Raw genomic sequence first — 22,398 nt, forward strand, 5'->3', positions numbered from 1 at the left:
CTATCTACAAGCCAGCCAGTACCACAATGTCTTGATTACTATAGCTTTGTAGCAAATTATGAAATTGGGAAGGGTAAGTCTTCCGTCTTTATTCTTTTTCAAGATTGTTTTGGCTATTCTGGGTCCCCTGCATTTACATGTGAATTTTACGATCAGCCTGTCAATTTCTGCAAAAATGATAGGCGAAATTTTAATAGGGATTGTGGTGAAATTTGTAGATCCATTTAGGAAGTACTGGCATCTTAACAACATTAGATCTTCTAATCCTCAAATGTGGGCTGTCTTTTCCATTTATTTAAGTCTTCTTTAATTTCTTTCAATGGTGTATTATAGTTTTCAGTGAACAAATCTTACACTTCTTTTGTTAAACTTATTCCTAAGTATTTTATTTTTTTGATGCTATAGTAAGTGGAAATGCTTTAACTTAATTTTCATTGCTAGTGTAGAAATACAATTGATTTTTTTTTGGCCACACTGCACGGCTTGTGGGATCTTTTTTTTTTCAATTTTATTTATTTTTGGCTGCATTGGGTCTTTGTTGCTGCACACGGGCTTTCCCTAGTTGCAGCGAGCGGGGGCTACTCTTCATTGCGGTGCATGGGCTTCTCATTGCGGTGGCTTCTCTTGTTGTGGAGCACAGGTTCTAGGTGCACAGGCTTCAGTAGTTGTGGCTCATGGGTTCTAGAGCAGTCTCGGTAGTTGTGGCACATGGGCTTAGTTCCTCTGTGGCATGTGGGATCTTCCCAGACCAGGGCTCGAACCTGTGTCCCCTGCATTGGCAGGTGGATTCTTAACCACTGCGCCAGCAGGGAAGCCCTCCATTTTTAGAAGTTCTTTATATTTAGGGATATTAACTGCTTATCTGTGATACAAGATGCAAATGGATTTTCTCAGTTTGTCTTTTTTTTTTTTTGCCATATGGCTTTTTTGGAATGATATATTTATCAATATTTTCCCTTAACGTCTCTGGATCAAGTTATAGTTAGGACAGTTTTCTCTATTACTAAGGTACATAAGAATTCAAACTCCCCTCAATCCTACCTTTTAAATCCATAGTATTTGTATGGTTTCATTTCTTAGGTTCAAATGTGATCCCACTGAAATTTATCTTAGTGTGAAAAATGGGCCCAATTTAATTTTTTTCCATATGGCTGCCTAGCCATCCCAACACACTATTTATTAAAAGTCCATCTTTCTCCATTTCTAGTATATTTTTATTTTTAAAATTATTTGTTTATTTATTTATTTATTTATGGCTGTGTTGGGTCTTCATTGCTGCACACAGGCTTTCTCTAGTTGCAGCAAGCGGGGGTTACTCTTCGCTGTGGTGTGTGGAGCGCACAGGCTTAGTTGCTCTGCGGCATGTGGGATCTTCCCGGACCAGGGATTGAACCCGTGTCCCCTGCATTGGCAGGTGGATTCCTAACCACTGTGCCTCCGGGGAAGTCCTTCTAGTATGTTTTTAAAGCATTATTTACAATATGATTATATTTTATTGATTATCTACCACCAAAGTTGCCATTTAAAAAGTCTATATAGATTCTAGGTTGTGAAAAAGAAAATCTGCTTCCATTAACATCACTGAAAATAAAGATGATAGCCAAAACTTCAGACTCTTTTATTACCACATTCTAAAAAGGTTTTTTTTTTGCCATCTTTCAAGTGTTCAGCTTTTAACAAATTTGAACATATACAAGAATATATTTTAAGATTTCTAATATTATTCTATGCCCTTATTCATTTTTGATGGCTGTATAGTTCATATATATTTCATTATGATATAACAATCAGGAAGTGGTATGTGTGTTGCTGTCTGAATTTACAAAATAAAAAAGAAGTTCATTTAGGCTAGTGGTTCTCAAACATGCATATACTTTTTTTATTCCCCCCCTCCAGGGGACAATGACAATGTCTGGAGACTTTTTTTTTTTGGAGACATTTTTGGTTGTCACAACTAGGGGTTCTATTTGCATCTAGTGGGTAGAGGTCAGGGCTGCTGCTAAATATCTTACAACGTATAGGTTAGCCACCCGTAGCAAAGAATTACCTGGTTGAAAATGTCAATAGTGATGAGGTTGAAGAACCCTGATTTATTTATTTATTTTTTTTGCGGCACGCGGGTCTCTCACTGTTGTGGCCTCTCCCATTGCGGAGCACAGGCTCCAGATGCGCAGGCTCAGCGGCCATGGCTCACGGGCCCAGCCGCTCCGCGGCATGTGGGATCTTCCCGGACCGGGGCACGAACCCATGTACCCTGCATCGGCAGGCGGACTCTCAACCACTGCGCCACCAGGGAAGCCCAAGAACCCTGATTTTGACTTATAAACTCAAACACTACATTTGTTTAAAGTACTGTCCTCTTCTACAGTAAACTGAGACAATCCTCTACTCCATAGGATCACTATCATAGTTCTCAAATGGCCACATATGTAGATACTTTAGGCAAGCAGGTATGTATACTAAATCACTTGGTTGTAATTAACTGGAGTCACACACACACACACACAAAAGAGGGGCAGGGGAAGGAAAGGAAACAAAGATGAAAGAAGATAGTCAGGGATGGAGGAAAAAAGGGGGGGACAGAGATAGAGAGAGACAGAGAGAGCGGGAGAGAGACAGTGCACACGCTATGTCCCTACTACTGCCTTACTAAAAATAATAAAATCTGTTTCCTAAATATATAGGTCTTGACTACATGAGAAACACTGAGACCAAGGAGGGATGGAGGAAACGAGAAAAAGGAATGATTTAAAAATATTATCCTACAGCTCAGACTTAACCCATTACTGTGCAGCTGTAATGCCATGCACAAAACTCATGATTTCAGTTCTAAGCTTATTAAACTTCCATGTTCTCCCACTAGGCAGTGAATGTTTAGTTCACATTTTGAAAAAGGAAGGAAGAGATTAATAGCACCTGAGAATTACCATTTAATTAAGGATCATTAAATAGCTCTGAAAAAAAAAGTCTTTATAATTCTTCTCAATTAGGAAAACAATCAACTGATAAACTAACTGGTTTTAAGAGTATATATATATATATATATATAATATATATATATTATATATATATGAAAGGAGGGCAATAGAAAATCATGCAAATAATATCCAAGATACATTTTTTTACACAAGAAAGCAATGTCTAGAGTGTATATAGTATGCTGCCTTGTGAGTGAAAATAATCTGTATTTTGTCTAAAGAAACTCCAGAAGAATATAAGATAAATAACATTGCTTTGAGACACAGGGATGAGTGACACTGGGGGAAGATGGAGACAGGAAGGGAGTCAGATGTTTTTCACTCTATACATTTTCCTATTTTGATTTGTGAACCATGTGAATGTATTTCCTATTCAAAAAATAAATCTTGTTGATATTCTTGTTTGCTGTGTCCTCCCATTTTTTTCTGTACATATGGGTCTACACCAATTTATTTAAAAAATTATTTTGCTATCATTTTCAGTGAGGTTTCAGGAGGTAATAAGCTATGTGTTAAATCTGCCAGGCTTAACTAAAAGTCTCTTTTTACTCTTCTAAAATTGTAGCTTTAAAATTACTAATTTGTAAAGCAATTATAATCCAATAAAGATATTTAAAAAATAATTTTTAAAAGTATTTAATTAAATTTAATTTATTAAATTTATTTATTTTATTAGATATTTATTCTAATTTATTCTATTAGATATATAAGTTCAGTTATATATCTTATATAAGTATCTTATATATATATAAGATATATGTTATACATCTTATATAACTTATAGATATATAAGTTCAGGTATTTATTCTAATTTATTCTATTAGATATATAAGTTCAGTAAAGATTTCCCTTGTAACAAAATGCTACAAAATGTAAATCCAACTGTATTTAAAATACATTCATCCCTTTTAGTAAACCAATTCTGATATTCCTAGAAGTTGTCTATAAACTTTCTTCTCAACTCATTTAAATAATAAACATATTTTGCTGGAACAAAATTGATTAAATCCAGTTTGAATTCATTTGCACATTCACTAAAATAAGGTAAGAGGCAAAAATCTCTATTTCCAGGCCTCTGGGACATGATTTCAAGAGATCCTCAGAGAACAGCAGGTTGCCAAAGAAGTGGAGTGTGGTAACCCCTTATTCTATGTTGCTCATTTCAACAGTAGTCTCACAAATCAAATCACAAGTACAAACAAGCTTCAGAATAGCAATGACAAGGATGAAGTTAATTTTACTTTCTTTAAAGTCCTGGACAACTAACTTAGGAATGGTAGAAAGCCGGAGAAGGGTAAGAAATCCTCTGAAGTTTCCCATCTATTATTGAGCAGAATTCCTTTCTGTTTGAATATTTTCCATCAATTACTAATTTATGTGAGGAGTTTCCCATCAAATTAACCTGTCTCTGCAGAAATGATGGCCATCCTCTCTGTAGTGAACACTTTTTTTTAAGCCACCTTATATTCACTCATCCTACTTCCAATGGTAGCTCTTTTTATCTGTGGCTCTACCTCTCCTTATGGTTATGATGAAGCCAACTTCCATCTGATTCTAGGTTGATGACAAGTTTTGCAGATCAGATCATGGCCATGCATAGATTCAGGCAGTTGGAGGTGACACCATCAGTCACTGAAATGCATAGACTAGCAGGGACTTCTGGAAAAAAAGACTTTTCTTCTTGAACTCGAACACAAGATGATATAAACCACTTCTGGAACCACAGGAGATGTCTGAAAATAGCTCAAAAATGAAGGCAAGTAGAACAGATAGAAACTGGATTCTGATGACTTGTTTGGCAAATCTTAGACTTGTCAGTTTTATGGGCTACTAAATCCTCCTTTTGAGTTAAGTTTTCCCTCACTTGCACCCAAAGAAATCAAGCTGGTACCTTTCCAATTATCAATAGCTCCAGAGAGAACATGTTATTAAAACTACTTCTCAGGTTCCTTAGATAACCAAGCAAAAAAATTAGCATCTTGACACAGAACATAATATAAATATTGTGGGAAGTAACATGCCAATCATCAGAAAATAAAATCAGAATTAGACGGAAGAGATCTCTGTAATACAAGCTATGGAGATTGACAAGGGTCAGGATGGCCTAGCAGTATCTGACAAAGAATTTTTTTTTCTAAATTGAACTGTATTTTTATTTTAATCCATGAGCTGGCATTAAGAGGTATTACAATAAAATGTGAAACAGAACACTATTATTATAGAGATACTGCTGAGGACACAGTTCCTGGTATCACACAGTATTTGCTTTATAAGGACTCAAGAAATACATTTACTTGAAGCTTCAGAACCTAATAAACTGTGTTCTCAACAACTGATTTGTTCTCATCATATTATAAATCTGATAAGATTTTTCTTTATACTGGCTGCTAGTTCAGAGCCAAGTTTGTGGTGGAACCCTTAACTCTAAAATTTCCTTTTTACACAGTCCTAAACATTTTGAAGCACAAATACAAACATCCCTCCCCCCAACAACATCTTAAACAATTTTTAGAATAAAGCTGAATATAAATAAACGAGGTAAATAACCAGCCTGGTGTGTTGGCAAAGCACCCACTGTTTGTTCTCCGTGTAAAATTTAGAGTTCAATTTCCTCTGGTTGTAATTACTTGGACAAGTTAAGCTGCTGACTGGCAACTTAAACAATTCTTAGCTTTTTCAGAATTATAGAGTATTCTCAGTGTCTGCAATTCAGAGAGTAACATACAAACTTCAAACCAGACTTTTTTCTTGTTTTCAACCTCAGTTTAATGTAAACTAACAATATATTAAGTTAAAAAGGCTTTCTTAACCCTCTTCTCCAAGTTATGGAGGAAAAAGAATCAAATAAATATCATCATCATCATCTAGATATAATCACTCTCAAAATCTGGTCCAGAAACTTACTCTACAACTTAAACACATAGAATAGTTGGTACTGAAGAAGCATGTGGCATAACGATTAAACTCTATTATACCTTGGACAAAAGTTTGGACTCTGACAAGATGGAGAATGTATTCATCAAAGAACTCACATGGCTGTATTTTTGATAATTCTTCCTTGGTCCATTTTCTGCCCAATGCCATGCACAACAAATACAATATGGGCAGTCTGTGATGGCTTGTCTTCTAATGTGGCTTCTTCTACATAACCTCTATGAAGTCTGGTCCCACTACTTGATGCTGTAGGAAAATTATGATTCTAAGTTTATTGTTTATTACAAAAATAGCATTTTCACAATATATTGAAAAAATAAAGAAATAAAAGGAATACTATGAAAAAATTTCACTGGGTTGGGGGGGGGATAAAATTTGTAAGATAAGTATTGATCAGTTCTAATATAAACTGCTGAACTGGACATGACAGCGAAGCCAGAAACCATAAGGCAAAAGGAAAGAAAAAAGGATGCACTGAACACATAAAAATTAAAAACTTCTCTATAATGAATGTATCATGAAGCAAAGATAAAAGATGAATGACAAACTGGGAAAGTTTTTGCAAAATATGACACACAGTAATAAGTTAATTACGTAAGTATACAAAAAGAACTTATTCATCAAAAAGTGAAATGAATCATCCAAATAGCAAAATGGGCTAAAGATGTTGATAAAGTAACTCACAAAACAAATACAACTGACTAATGAACATGTAAATTATTCAAGCACATCTATTATCAAAGAATTAAAAATGAGACAGTAAAAGAATTATCAGACTTAGAAAAAAATTTTGAAAGATTTTTTGATAATGCATTCACCTCTTCCCCAGGTACCAGTCCCTCTTTTCTTTGTTTTAGTCAAACTTGTTTAAAGAGCTATCTATTCTCACTGCCTCCATTTCTTCAACTTCTACTTAAACTTCAACCCATGCCAATCTGGTTCTATCCCAGCAATCCATCTAAGTCACCGATGACCTACATCTCACTAAATCCACTGAAAAACTTCCAGTCTTCATCTTTACTGACACTGTATTTCAACTGCCATGTTTTATTTCACATCACTGCCTCAGGTTTGACTGCTTTTGTGCTTTTAGAAGTAAAAAGTGTATTTATTAATCTTGCCAGACCATTCTGAATATATAATTATTCATTAATGAATACATGTTAACTCAGTCACTTTAAAAAGAGTTTAACAGGGTAGTAACTGTCACTAAATTTAATACATACCTAAAAAATACTAAAAATAAAACCTGAATCATCTATTTTGAACATAAGAGAGAAAGTTAGATTCCCAACGTTTTGACAAACTCTAGTAATATTTAACAAATACCTTTAGAAAATCCCAGTTTTTGAGTAACTGTTCTTGCAATTTTAGATGTTGTTGCATCACTATAAAGATACACTTCATCCACACTGTGCCAGTCCACGTGGTTTCGACTCAACTTGAAACTATGAATAGCTGTTGCAAAAGGAAAAACTAATTTGAAGGTCTCCAAGACAAACTTCATTTGTGTGAAAATGATAATACACAGATTTTTTTAATCAATATTTTAACTCAGTTCAATTAAAAACTATTTCATTGAAACATATATTGATGTGAAACAAGTAATGGATAGGGACTTTATAAGTTATAAAGCATGCTACAGGAAAAGGCAACTTGTTGGAACAACATGGAATAAACTGGCTTAACTACCATAATTTTAACCTCTATAGGAAATATGCTCTGATTATTAAAGAACTGCTTTCCCAGGTGAGGTGGCCATTCCTTAGGACTAAGGGATATACACCTTCATGAAAGTTCTCAGTACAGTTGACATAGAAACTTAAGTTTCATTTCTTCTGTTGATTTTATTTTTTGATCTGTGAAAATTTCACTCAGCACAAGATAAAACAAGACTCAGATGAAAAAAAATTATCTTTAAACTGGGAAGAGAATCATCTAATTTATTAGAATGTAAGGTATTTTTGGAATGGATACTAAAGCCAGTTATCACTGGATATTGCCCACCATAACAGAGCAGCTCCAAGGTTGAAAGATCTTTTAACAAGAAATAAATTTTTTTCCTACTATGATGTTCAAATTAGTATGGTTATTTCATTTCTGTAACCGAGGTATGCTTGGTGAAAATGAGCTCTTAAAAAAAAAAATGCAAACCTATATTCTTCAGGAATACGCAAACTCTGTGAGGCAGGGCCTATACCTTGGTCATTTTGTATCACTAGCACCAAACACAGTCATAGCACAGTACCTGCCACATATCACAAATTTAGTAATGTTTGTGGAAGCAACAGTTAAGAAAATTGTCAAAGCATGTCCACCAATTCACAGCTTGATGTCTTATTGTCTGAAGGACTTTAACTTTTCCTCTTTATCTCTTGTATAGAGGTAAGAAAAATTCACATGCCTTCAGAAAACCAGCCACCTTCAAATCACTATGCCTAATTTATTTTCTTAAAATCCTCTTTAGGCAAAAATATGATCTCCCCTTATATATAAAGACATACAGGTACAAAGGGATTAACTGACTTGCCACAAAGCTAGTTAGTGACAGAGTCCAACTCTCCTGATTTGAAGATGCTAACTATGAAAGGATGGAGTCCTGGTCAAGATCTAAGATCATAAGACATTTTTGTGAAAAGCTATTCCTTACTAGAATACATAAAAAAGCAAATCATTGCCAGGAAAATGTACTCCTGAGTTATGGTACAAATGCCACTTCAAAAATTTACAAAAAACCTATTTATATCTTACTTACCTGCCAGGACACATTACTAATATTGAACACAAGACCAAGATGCAATTAACATAACAAACATGAATAACATCTTCAGTTGCAAATAAAACACAAAACCAGTGTACAAACTCAGGTTTTAAATAAAAGAACTTTTCATAAGTTAAAAAAAATCTTTTGCAAGAGTTTAAGAATTATTTCCTTTTCTACTTCTATGTCTGATCCAAGTCAGTACTTTAAGCCTTTTAATCCAATGATTTGAAACTGCATTTTGTTAAAATAGTTTTGAGCAACATATGCTTAAAACATTAAAACTATAAGACCAAGTTGAGCCAACAAAATTTTGTTTCACTCTACACCATTCGTGTTGTCTTAAAGCATCTTAATATTGGCGAATATCCCATTATAGAACTATACACATTGTTTGCAAATGTTTACACCACTTATAATTAACACTAAGCAAAATAATACAATGGATACATTTCTAAAATACTAGTAATTTCTATGCTCTAAATACAACCGAATGCTATAAACACAACTGAAAGCTACAAGCCAGGAATATAACTACATGGTGAAGTAAAACTACAATTACTGTACCTTGGGAACGCTTTCGTTTAAGACCTGCCGCATCTGTACTCTCCTTATATCCTCTCCATTTGAACAGAGAAGGGAGGGAGAAGGGAGGGAGGTGGTAGACAACTAAGAAAGCAAAAACACTGAGCTTCAAAGCAAATTTTAAATGAGGTTTGCCTTTTTGTTGTATTAACTTTAAAAAATGAGTTGTATTTGACAAACATTATTCTAAATGCTTTATTTATATAATTTCTAATTAAAAATCAGTGCAGCAAAATATTAGTTTAATAATGTTTATCAAATATATGCTCTACTTTTACTGAAAATAAAAAAGGCAAATGATATCTAAATTTATCAATTAAAGACAACTCTGTGATCACCATTTTTAATGTCTTTGTATAGATGGAATAGAAAAATAGAACACGGCATTTTTGTATGCATAAGAGATTTATAAACCACATCTTTACAATACTAAGGTTATTTACTCTCACCAAATTTGTGACTATGACACAGCCAACATCTGATGTGCAAATTGAAAATGCAATAAATAACATAAACATCTAATGCAGCTTTCCTAAGAAGATACCACAGTATACGTTCCACTAGATGCTTTCCGTTACTGAAGTGTAATAGAGCCTTCCCACAGAAACAAAATATTCTTTTCACATCTCTGTTCAAGTTGTTAAAATGCTTTTAAAAATGAAACTTTTCCCCCCAAAAATTAAGTTGAAAGCTCTACTTTGAACTGACTTATACTAGTGACAAAATAATGAAAGATCTGTTAGCAACAGAATGACAAAAAAAAGTCATTAGTAAAAATGTACGCTGTGACATCTTGTAAGTGGTAAAACAGACAACAGAGTAAAACAGACAACAGAGTAAAGCCAGACATAGACTTGATGTTTGGTAAATCAGTAGATAACCTTAAAGTCAACACTTTCCCTATCAAATATTGCTAGTTACATATCAATAAATTTCTTTACATTTTAAATAAGCATTTATTTTAAAATCCACTTAGAATTGAATCTTACAATCATTTTCTTTACCGTTCAGTTAATCACAGAATCTTTATGATTTAGTTCAAATTTATGTTCTAATACATTTGATTTTCATCCTCACTCCCTTCTACATTAATGTGACATTCAAAGGTTAAATACTGCTCAAATACAAAAATACTTAATTCCCGTTGTATAGTACTAGAAGTTAAAAAAGAAACCTGCTGTTATATACAGATAAGGTATATTTAAAGATATATGCGATAAAGGTAATTGAGAAATGCTTATGAGGCACTTAATAACTTTAACTGCACGTAATTAGATGACTATAAAAAAGTATAGACAAGAATTAAAAACTGGGTTGTAAAATCAGGATTATGAAAACATTTCATTATCATAGATGGGTGGAAAATGACAACCAAAGTAATTTTCTTCACTGAACATGTTTCTTCTTTCATGTGCCTTCTGGTCAGTTACTGAGGAGTAGATGTACCACTTGCAAGAAACATTTTCACACAAAAAAATCCTTAGGAAAAAGCTAACATAACCAAGTAGATCAAATTTGGCATAAACTTGAGACTATACTGCTCAAACAAAACCTAGATTTTATAGGTCTACTAGTAAAACTAACATGAAACAATTCCACATTTACTAAAAAAGAACTAGTGGGAAACACATGGACCACCTGATCACACTTAAAATTACATAAACACTTTCTAAAAGCTAGTCAAGATACAAAAATGAAAGGCTTTTTTTCCCCTAAAGGAATACTAATTTAAGGATTAACATAAAGCCAAACACCCCAATATACTAAAATCACAGAAATATATTTATTTAAAACATTTTCACAAAATTGGATAGACATGCTTCTTTACCTTCTTCTCATATTTAATTCTTATTTTCACTTGAAAATCATTTGCTTTGTTACAACATCCTCTAGCACAGAGAGCTTAACTTTTTCTCAACGCAAAGCAAAGGATAAGTACCACCATAAGTACACTAGAGACAAAAAGGTTTACTATCATTCCAACAAGGATCACTAAAATAAAGTTTTAGTTAAGAATTCTTATATAGTGTTATCAAAAGTATGCATAAACACAAAATGCAACTAAAATGCTAATTAAATGCTAACATTTAATAAAACTTTTCATTTATGTATTAAAGTCTTACAAAGCAATGAAAAAGACTTTAAGCACTAAAATACAGTGTTTTCAATAAATTTCCTTACTATAATTCATCTCTTAAAGAAATGTTCTTCATTATATAATTCTGAAAGCAGTGTATCAAAAAAGGGGGTTGCTGGGCTTCCCTGGTGGCGCAGTGGCTGAGAGTCCGCCTGCCGATGCGTGGCCGTGTCCCGGTCCGGGAGAATCCCACATGCGGCGGAGCGGCTGGGCCCGTGAGCCTCGGCCGCTGAGCCTGCGTGTCCGGAGGCTGTGCTCCGCAACGGGAGAGGCCACAACAGTGAGAGGCCTGCGTACCGCAAAAAAAAAAAGGGGGGGGGGTTGCTGATGATATAGTATTCCCTAGAATAGAATAACTCTATATAACTTTTCCCTCTATAAAAGCTGGCAACCTAGATAATCTCAACTGCAAGGGAAGAAGGCTTGCACACCTAAAACCTACCAAGTATAATGAGAAAATTTCTGTCAATCTTCTTGGATCTCAGAGAAATTAAATTAAATACATTTATAAAAATTGATAACTAAAAGCTAGAAGGTGGGAGTCCTCTTAGTCACCAAAGAGAAAGGAAAAGAAAAGCCGATTAGAAAGGGTTAATACTCCTTCCCTCTCCCCACCCCGGCCCTCCCCCTTTTAGACTTTTGAAATGATATATTCAGTTTGGGATATCCTTATCCAGCAATAGGATAGGCATATACACTACATGCCAAATTGTTAAATGCTGTAAATCCTCAGAGATCCACCAACACTTGTGCTGTCATAGCCCCAAATTAGCTTGAACAGTAAAAAGTCCTTTTTTTTTTTTTTTTACTTTCAGCCTACCTGTGATTTTATATTGAATGTGACTCTACTAGACAGCATACAGTTGGATCTTGCATTCCTAGCAAATCTGCCGATCTCTGATTTTTAATTTAAGTGTTAGTTCACTTATATTTACTATAGTTTTGATATGGGTGAATTTAGGTCTACCATTTCCCATATATTTTCTGTGTTCCGTCTGTGTTTCTTGCTTCTCCTTTTGTTGTTTCTTTTGGATTAATTAAATATTTTTTACTATTTTAATTTCTCTACTGGCCTTAAGAAAAAACAAAACACCTTTTTATTGTGGAATAATTTTCAACCTACAGAAAAGTTGCAAAAATAGTACAGAGTTACCATAATATCTTTCACCCAGCTTCTCCTAATGTTAGCATAACTATAGTACAATTATCAAAACTAAGAAATTAACACTGGTATAATACTATCAACTAAAATATTGACTTCATTCTGATTTCTCCAGTTTTTCTATTAATGTCCTTTTCTGTCCTAGGATACAATCCAGGGTACCATGTTGTATTTTGTTGTTATGTTTCCTTAGTTTCCCCTAAACTACGACAAATTCCTCAGTCTTTCCTTGTCTTTCATGATCTTGACACTTAAAAAAATTTTTTCAGCTTTACTGAGGTACAATTGACAATATTATAAGACATTGAAAGTGTATACTGTGTTGATTTGACATACATCGTGAAAGAATTCCCCCCACCTAGTTAATTATGACCTTGACACTTCTGAAGAATACTGGTAAGTTACTTTGTAGAATGTCCCTCAATTTGAGTTTGTCTGATGTTTTCTCATAACTGGATTGAGGTTATGCATTTTTTGACCAGAGCAGGTGCAGAACTACCCATTTAGTTCAACCATTTTTTTTTTTACTGATTACTGCTTGCATAGATAAATTATAAAATGAGGGAAATACTACTCTAGTACTTTTAAGTATTTACAAAATTATTTATTTGAAGGCCTGATTTTATTTGTATGATTCATCCCCAGTGAACTTCTAGCTTTCATTTGTTAGGCTGATAGATAAACATTTCCTAGCCTAGGAGGTGGGGTGGGAAGAGAATCATTTTTAATTTTAACTCTCAGAGAAAATGAAATCTAAATCAAAAATATGATTATACTTTGGGGGTTTATCTTTCTTTGAATGATAAAAAAGTTAAGCTAAACTTCAATCGATCATTCATTCCTTCATTCATTTATGGCTATGTTGGGTCTTCATTGCTGTGCACGGCTTTCTCTAGTTCCGGTGAGCGGGGGCTACTCTTCATGGTGGTGCGCGGGCTTCTCATTCCGCTGGCTTCTCTTGCTGTGGAGCATGGGCTCTAGGTGCGCAGGTTTCAGTAGTTGTGGCTCACAGGCTCTAGAGCGCAGGCTCAGTAGTTGTGGCACATGGGCTTAGTTGCTCTGCGGCATGTGGGATCTTCCCAGACCAGGGCTCAAACCCGTGTGCCCTGCATTGGCAGGCGGATTCCCAACCACTGTGCCACCAAGGAAGTCCCAATAGATCTTTTTAATTCAATGCTTACTTTGAGATTAGTAGGATAATTAATAAGGAAAGAATAATAAATATATTCAGTGTATTTGTGGCAATAACTACCCTAACCAAGACATAGATAAAGACAGAAGGAAAAGGAATTAGTATTTTATTTCATTAGTATTTTATTTTATTTCATTAGTATTTTATGTCCTTCAAGGCAAGAACTCTGTTAAGTTTCTTAGGAATTCCCCAGAGCACTTAAAAAGAGTTCTTGAATACAGTACTTTAAAATTATTTTAAATTATTAAATACGGGATTGTACACTATTGTATACTCTACAATACAATAATTGTATTGTACAATTTGTATAAAAAATATTGTACAATTTATTGTACAATAAATACTCTATTGTACATCCCTTTTCAGAATGTTTAACATGCACTGTCTACTTTGTTACCTTGTACTTACTCTTTGTAACTTCTCATCTGCAGGCTTTGTCATCCTCAAAGGTTTAAAACTCCCTGAGAGCCAAAACCCTGTTTCTTTCACAAAAGTAACTGGCACAGTACTATATGCACAAGGAATATTCAAAATCTTCTAACAATATGAAGAGTCAAGGCTTTATCCTATGTACATGAGAAAATTTAGGTGGAAAAGCTATTTTTCCCCCCCTCAGATTAATAAAATATGAAATTTCAAAAGCTTGGAGGTAAGAAGCAAAATAATCAAAAAATTATAATACTTTTTATCTTTGTATTATAAATTTGAGTTATTTTTCCAACAGCGGTAGCTTTTTGGGCAGCAAATGTTCTTTCATTAAGACCAGTGATAATTTTCAAATGTACTACAGAATTTCCCATAATCTTCAAAGTCAAAAGTCACATTTTAACACATGAATGTATGCTTTACATAATACTAAATAATAAATAAAATGGCTGGAAATTCATGACAACAGTATATATACTGAATTGAATTTATAACCTTTGTTGATAACAAAACATGCTGATGTTTTATGTCACAGTATATTTAAAAAATCAATTTTTCTTCCAATGAACCTCAAAAGATCATCATTTTGAAAGATTACAATACAAAAGTGTTCTAAGAGTTTAACAAATTTCTGTTATTACTAATAAGAATTTTACCACTCAATGTGTATCTTTAAAGCTAGCAAAAAATAATACTATAATATCCTAGACTGATACTCAAGAATTGACACAGACTCAAAGATATACTGAAAAATATACTCATACAAACTATGTTCTGTTATCAGACTTATTTAAGTGACTGGATCATAAAATTAGGGCACTTTGAAGAAAACTGAAGTATGCTGCTCCATTTAACATTTCAGATTCCAAGTAGATGGGATCTAGAGATGAAACAGAGCTGATGACTAACTTCCACAGGGAGAATTAGCAAGTGGAAAAGAAATGCTTTGAACACAGTATGAGAAAGGGGACAATATACTTATATTTTTATTTTTCATACTCATCCTTTTCCTCCTCCAAGCTCTTGGTTTTTTCCCATGCATTAACAGTAAAGAATTTGGGTCGATAAACTGGGTTTGTTAAGGTGAACTGCCATTTTTGAGGCAAGACTTAAGGAGAATTAATAGAAAGGAAAAAATCCAGAACTCAGCCTTTCCCAATAGGAATGAAACTTTGAAAAGAGTTCAGTCTTTCAAATACTATGAAGTAGGCTTTTGTGATTATTTTGATAGTGGTGATGAGAGGTTCCAAAATATTTCAGTCACTAATTAAAGATCAGAGATATACAAAATTTGCTATCTGTGCTTTAACCAGAGTATTGTCTTTATGGCAATCTGCAGGAATATAGATACAGCTCTGCTTTATAGATACTGAACTGTTCTTTATATATTGATATGTAAGAACCTTGAGCTTGAATTTCACAGTGAAATAAGAACACAGTTGACGCTAGGGATTAGCAAAATGAAATATTTAAAATTCCTAGAATATGGTATCTGGTACATAATAGACATTTCTTAGATTTAATTACCAATTTATTTAGAAGCCACCATTTTCCTCAATTATGCAGACTTTTAAAGGTACAAAAGATATTTTTACTTGGTATAAGCTAAAGTATACAGTTTCCCTGCATGTGTGTGTGTGTGTGTGTGTGTGTGTGTGTGTGTTCAGAGAGAGATAAAAGAGTAACGAATAGGAGACAGAAAAGACTTGGAATGTTATTAACAATAAGGGGGAAAAAAGCCAATTTAAAGCTTATTGTTTTGTAGTTAATTATGTTATATAATCAATTGCTCCCAACTACATAATTCATTTTTTCCAAGCTGCATTCTGTGAATTACTTGATCAATATTGAGTTTTTCTGCTGTACAAATGTTTTACAAGGAGAAGGAAAAAAATCACTTAATTCATAGTTTAATTCACTAGATTAAGTAGGGCTTGCCAAGAAACTTCCCAAATAAAGGCAAGCATGGATGAAGAAACACTTTTAGGAAAAAAAAAATTAGAGAAATCCACAAATTCTCATCTACCTGTAGTGTTATACTCACCGGAATAGTTGATCCCACTGCCTGCAGTAAATGGAACAACAGAAGTATTTTTAACTTTACCACACATTTTGAATTTTACTCAAGATCAGACACATAATGAAACATGGCAATCTTGGCTAGTATATAAGTATTTTAAACTATTGAAAGAAAAAGTATCCAAATGCCAAATAAGGAAATATAAGGAGTAGATTGTTTCAAATTACAAGTTGATACGGTTACCAATATGGAGACACCTAAAAGGGACTTATACAAAAGAAATTAAAGTTTTTTAAACTTCAGGAAAAGAACCAACAATAAAATATGAGCAAAACTGCTCTTTTGATATAATGACAAGGGATTTTTTATAAGTTCAATTTTCTTTTGATGACTAAAAAGCTACTCAAAAGGACTAATTCAGAGAGCACATTATAACAATTTGTACATTTACAGTAAATCATGTGTATGTCAGTGAAAACACATATTAAGTAAAATAAAAATGGAAACAGTTCAGAAATTTACAGCAGTTTTAAATTCCAATAATCGAATGTTTGAAATAATCAAATTGTATAAATTCTAACACTTCTGAATTACTATTTCAAACTTAGGAACCACTCTAAACTTTATCAACAACTTACTTGGTTTACAAAACATATTAAATATATTAACTGGTCTTACCATCTTTTCCATCTATGGGTTTTGACACTTCAATATCAAAACTTTCCTGCATCTGCTGACCTCTAAAACAGCTAAGATGTTCTTGCTCAATTAAATTACTTTCTTCTTCTTCTAGCGGCTGCCAAGTACCATCAATAAACCACTGTCCACGCATTACTGGTATTTTATCGGACTCTGAAAAGGGAAATCACAGAATTATACGCTTTAGGATCCAACCTCTCAGGAAGTGAAACAGTAACTACAATTTTATATTTTGCTACTGCTGTGGCAAAAACAGAGTTTCGTGATCCAATAGAATCATTTAAAGTTTTAAATTTCAGACATCAAGCCACATTTAATTTTGTTTACAACATATAATTTTACTTGTATTAAATATTACACATAAAAGGTACTTTGGCATTAGAAAGGGAGAGGAGCATTACTTATGTAACTGAGGCCCCAAGTAACCAAAATTAGTAGGCTAAGGGGTTGACAAACTTCATGCAAGACTTCAGTGTTAGTTCCAATGTCTTAGAAAATACTGAGATAAATTTCCACAAGTAGTTTAGAAATAATGTGTATTGTCATAGTGTGGTACACTTTTTAGGGCTGCCTTGGAGGTCAAGGGCTCCCAGCGAGTATACAGGAATAAGTGAAACTTTTTTTTTTTTTTTTTTTTGCAGTACACGGGCCTCTCACTGTTGTGGCCTCTCCCATTGTGGAGCACAGGCTCCGGACGTGCAGGCTCAGCGGCCATGGCTCATGGGTCTAGCCGCTCCGCGGCACATGGGATCTTCCCGGACCGGGGCACGAACCCGTGTCCCCTGCATCGGCAGGTGGACTCTCAACCACTGCGCCACCAGGAAAGCCCAAGTGAAACTTTTAATTACAGTAAATTCCTCATCAATTTCAGAAAAAAATTGAGAAAAAATTTCTTTGAAAAACTGAACATTCCTTTGATTAAACAGTGTCCCATAAACCTAAGACTTTTAGTTGCTATTTATAAACCACAACTGTTAGCTAAGTAATCTTGAATCCTTTAAAATAATTTTTAAAAACCCATAAAGCAAAAATAAAATTGAAACAAAACCCTAAAAATAAAAAGCAAAATGAAAAAAAAATGAACCTTACTATACAGAGTTGGTGGTTTAACCACATATAGAGAAGTTATTTCAAAAGGATTCAAAACACAGTAATTTGTATATACATATTAGGATATACCCTATGTACAAAAAGAACTGCAAACATATCTTAAAACTTTTGCAGTAGCTATGCTGTTATAATTGTAATAATATTGGTATTGTTAATTTGAAACTGTAGATTAAGATGAATATATTAATTTTATTCATCATTAGAATAAATTAATATCATTAGAAACCAAGATTTTTAGCACACGTAGAAAGAGATACAAATAATAAAAATCAAAGAAATAAATCTGTATTTTAAATTTCAATTAGAAATGTCAGCATGAAATAATGATGTATATTTTCTATTAAAAAAAATTATCCTAAGCTCTGTGTGCCAAAAAGGCCTAGAAATAAAGACCAACCCCATATAAGTGAGCACTCCTGATATAAAGATCATGATCTCTAAATATCATTTCCTTAAAGAAAAGGCCAATTCCTGGTTTGAAACAGGAAATTTATTAGATGATCCTGAAACATCTTGTACCAGACTTATACTGTGATGTATTCAAAATCTCCTATTATGTGTTTCTAATTCTTCTTGCATTATCCTTTATTCTGCTATAGCAATTCTGCTATAGTCAGATGTTTGCTGTGTTATTTGGTGGATACTCAAAAATATAAATTCGTTGAGAATTTTGGGTTTTAACATTATAAAGTACACTCTGTTGTGTTTGATGATTTTTTGCGTGTGCTAAATTCTACTTTGTCTATCAAGATTACAACCCCTGCTTTCTTATTGCTTCCATTTGCCTGTGATGTTTTTGTACATCCCTTTATTTTATTTATTTATTTATTTATTTTGCGGTACGCGGGCCTCTCACTGTTGTGGCCTCTCCCCTTGCGGAGCACAGGCTCCGGACGCGCAGGCTCAGCGGCCATGGCTCACAGGCCCAGCCACTCCGCGGCATGTGGGATCTTCCCAGACGGGGGCACAAACCCGTGTCCCCTGCATCGGCAGGCGGACTCTCAACCACTGCGCCACCAGGGAAGCCCCATCCCTTTATTTTTAACCTTTTCCTCTGTTTTAGATGTGTCTCTTGTATACAGCACAGAATTGGGTTTTGCTTTATGAAGCCATTTAAAATCTTTTTCTTTAAATAGGTGAGTTAAGCCCATTTATGCTTATTGATATAACTGATATGTCTGAACTCTCTTTTTCTATAATTACTATTTTTTATTATTCTTACTCTCTCTAGTTGATGATTTTACTTACTCTCTCTAGTTGATGATTTTTTTTTTTTTTTTTTTTTTGTGTGTGTGTGTGTGTGGTACACGGGCCTCTCACTGCTGTGGCCTCTCCCGTTGTGGAGCACAGGCTCCGGACGCGCAGGCTCAGCGGCCATGGCTCACGGGCCCAGCCGCTCCACGGCATGTGGGATCTTCCCGGACCGGGGCACGAACCCGTGTCCCCTGCATCGGCAGGCGGACTCTCAACCACTGAGCCACCAGGGAAGCCCTCTAGTTGATGATTTTGCTTTTCAAAAAAATTCTTTTGGTATTTCGGAATATTTGCATTTTTGATTCTAGGGGTTACCTTCACACATGCATGTGTGAGTATGAATGTATTTTACAGTGTCCTAAGTCTCTTTTTTGTTTATTTACACTTTTATTACCTGGTCTGTCCATTTTAAGTGGTATCCAAAATTCTCACTTATTACTTATATAATAGGGAATGATCTTATTCTATTTTTCCCTTTCTCTGCCTACCCACTTACATGTAACAATTACACCCATGTCCCCACCACTGTTTTAGTCTTGGATCTACAATATATTAAATTCTCACTAAAGATTTCCTAAATTCGGGCCTCCCTGGTGGCGCAGTGGTTGAGAGTCCGCCTGCCGATGCAGGGGATACGGGTTCGTGCCCCGGTCCGGGAGGATCCCATATGCCGCGGAGCGGCTGGGCCCGTGAGCCATGGCCGCTGAGCCTGCGCATCCGGAGCCTGTGCTCCGCAACGGGAGAGGCCACAACAGTGAGAGGCCCGCATACCGCAAAAAAAAAAAAAAAAGATTTCCTAAATTCTTTCATGTTCAAAGCTGCTTATCTATAGCCTTGATACTTGAAGGACAGGTTGGTTAGCTTGAACTTTGTTTCCTTGAGTTTTAAAAAATGCTCTACAGTAGCCTTTCTTTGTATATCATTCTAGAGAAGTCTGATGTAAGCCTAATTTTTTTAATTAGTAATGTGATTTTTCCCCCCACCAGGAGGCCCAGAAAAAAATTTGCCTTTAAAATCTAACAGTTTTACTAGTCTTTAAATTCTAACAGTTTATGACTCAGAGTTCATTGCTCTGAATCAATTTGCCAAGGTGGGTCCTTTTAATTTGTAGATTTCAGTTTTCCTGTTATTTCTGAAAAGTTTCCTTGGATTAGTTCTGTTCCACTGATTTCTTCTTCAGAGACTCCCATTATAAGTATGTTGGGTCTTCCTTTGCCTGTATTGCATTTCAACCACTTTCTCTCTAAAGCTTTTTACTTCTTTCTGCATCTCATTTTCATTCTTTTGGTTGTTTTCCTTCCTTTCATCAGTGCCCCTTACATCAACATTCCTTTCATCAATGCCCCTATTAGTATGTCCCTAAGTTTGTTTGAGAATATTTGGTTGGAGTGTTACAATACAGTTTCTCTTTGTTTTGTGTTTGCTTTTGGGGGAAGAACTATAATCAGTGGAAATGTACTGATCTCACATTTTCTGTATTCCTCTTAGAGTAGCTTTGTATGGCATTTGATTTATTTCTGTTCATGAGCATTTTATGGATGGATTTCTTAGTTCCAGAGTGTCTGCTGCTGCAGATTATTAAGAGCAGCTCCTTTAATGGATGGATGTTATGGTGGTGGCAGTGGTGGTAGTGGTGAGTGAAGACTGGATTGGTGCGCCTTGTTCTTCTTTCGTTTCTCCAGGACCCTTCATTTTCTCCTTACTTCTTCTTTCCTCTTATTGCCATGGCTCCAAGGGGCAGTATCCTTTCTCTTTCTCCTCTCCCACCAGCAATGTTTCTCTGATGTTACTACTTCTGGTCCCTCTCACTTTCACACACCCTCCTTACAGTTAGTGATATGAATTACCAAGTCCCAAGCCTGTGTTCGTATTTTGCCAGTTGTGTGGAGGACATTTTCTTTCTGAGGGTGCTTTTGTGCTTCATTTTAACCCCTAATCTCCTCTCTATTTTCACTGTCTCTTAAGCCTCTCCCTGCTCCAGTCTCCAGATTCAGAGGTTTATAGCAGTAACAAGAACTATTGTAATTTGCTGCTTCTTTACTTACAAGTAATTTAAAATTTGTGGTATTGTCTCTCTCGTAGTAATGCTAAAGGTGTCAGCTATGTATGGGTTATGTGTATGTGGTTTTGGGGGAGAATGTGTGGAGAGATTTAGATTTGGACAGCTGCCATTATCCTCCACATCCAAAAGCTCATCTCATTTAATCTTAACAGTAATCTTAAAGATAGCTATGACTTCCCCAGTTTTACAAATGAGTAAAATGACTCTTAGTGAACCTAAATAATTTGCCTAGAGGCAAACAAGTATTATGAGAACCAAGATTCCAACCAAAGTTGACTCCAAAGTTCACTCAAACTCTTTCTACCACACAATGCAACCTACATTCTCAAACAGAAATGGTCCCTTTTTATCTCTCTCCCCAAGAAATACAGGCTAGTTAGTTGTGTTCGTAATTTTTAAATAAATAATTTGGGAAATTTTACATTGCCAGGCTATTATCAGACTTACAAACCAGAGGCAAGCATGCCTCCCCATAAAAACCATGGAAGTAAAAAGCAGAGTTAAAAAGAGTAAAACAAGTTTTAGCACACATCTACACTCTCAAATCCTTTCCTCTCGAGCCTCATATTGGGTTGGCCAAAAAGTTCATTCGTTTTTTCCCATAAGATGGCTCTAGCAGCACTTAGTTGTCTTTAACTTCATTCAAAACAATTTTGTTAGATTGTATGTGACAGCTGTCATATCAGGGTGCATTTAAAAAAACTTATCAAAACTGGTGAATTTTTGTGGAGCTATTTTAATATTGAAGACCGAAGAAAGCAACATTTTCAGCATATTATGCTTTATTATTTCAAGAAAGGTAAAAACGCAACTGAAATGCAAAAAAAGATTTGTGCAACCTATGGAAAAGGTGCTGTGACTGATCGAACGTGTCAAAAGTGGTTTGAGAAGTTTCGTGCTGGAGATTTCTCTATGGATGATGCTTCATGGTTGGGTAGCTCAGTTTAAGTTGATAGCGATCAAATCGAGACATTAATTGAGAACAATCAACGTTATACCATGTGGAAGATAGCTGACATACTCAAAATATCCAAATCAAGCGCTGAAAATCATTTGCACCAGCTTGGTTATGTTAATC

The 22,398-nt window shown here is 34.8% G+C and overlaps 1 protein-coding gene across 6 annotated transcripts in view; it reads right to left on the reverse strand.

Moving 5' to 3' along the window:
- The window catches only part of DDHD1 (DDHD domain containing 1), a 93,390-nt gene that overhangs the window by 36,018 nt on the left and 34,974 nt on the right, over positions 1 to 22,398 (reverse strand). For 4 of the 6 annotated variants that reach the window (XM_082617413.1, XM_082617410.1, XM_082617409.1 and 1 more), the window contains exons 2-5: positions 16,874 to 17,047; positions 9,241 to 9,342; positions 7,242 to 7,370; positions 6,011 to 6,158 (exon numbers count right to left, since the gene is read on the reverse strand). In XM_082617413.1, the coding sequence (XP_082473539.1) occupies positions 6,011 to 6,158; positions 7,242 to 7,370; positions 9,241 to 9,342; positions 16,874 to 17,047 (553 nt within the window). The remainder of the gene's footprint in view (positions 1 to 6,010; positions 6,159 to 7,241; positions 7,371 to 9,240; positions 9,343 to 16,873; positions 17,048 to 22,398) is intronic. The other 2 variants (XM_082617412.1, XM_082617411.1) reach the window with 1 other exon arrangement.

This window comes from Mesoplodon mirus (genome assembly GCF_964341445.2).
Source record: "Mesoplodon mirus genome assembly, chromosome: 4".
NCBI classification, from domain to species: Eukaryota; Metazoa; Chordata; class Mammalia; order Artiodactyla; family Ziphiidae; genus Mesoplodon; species Mesoplodon mirus.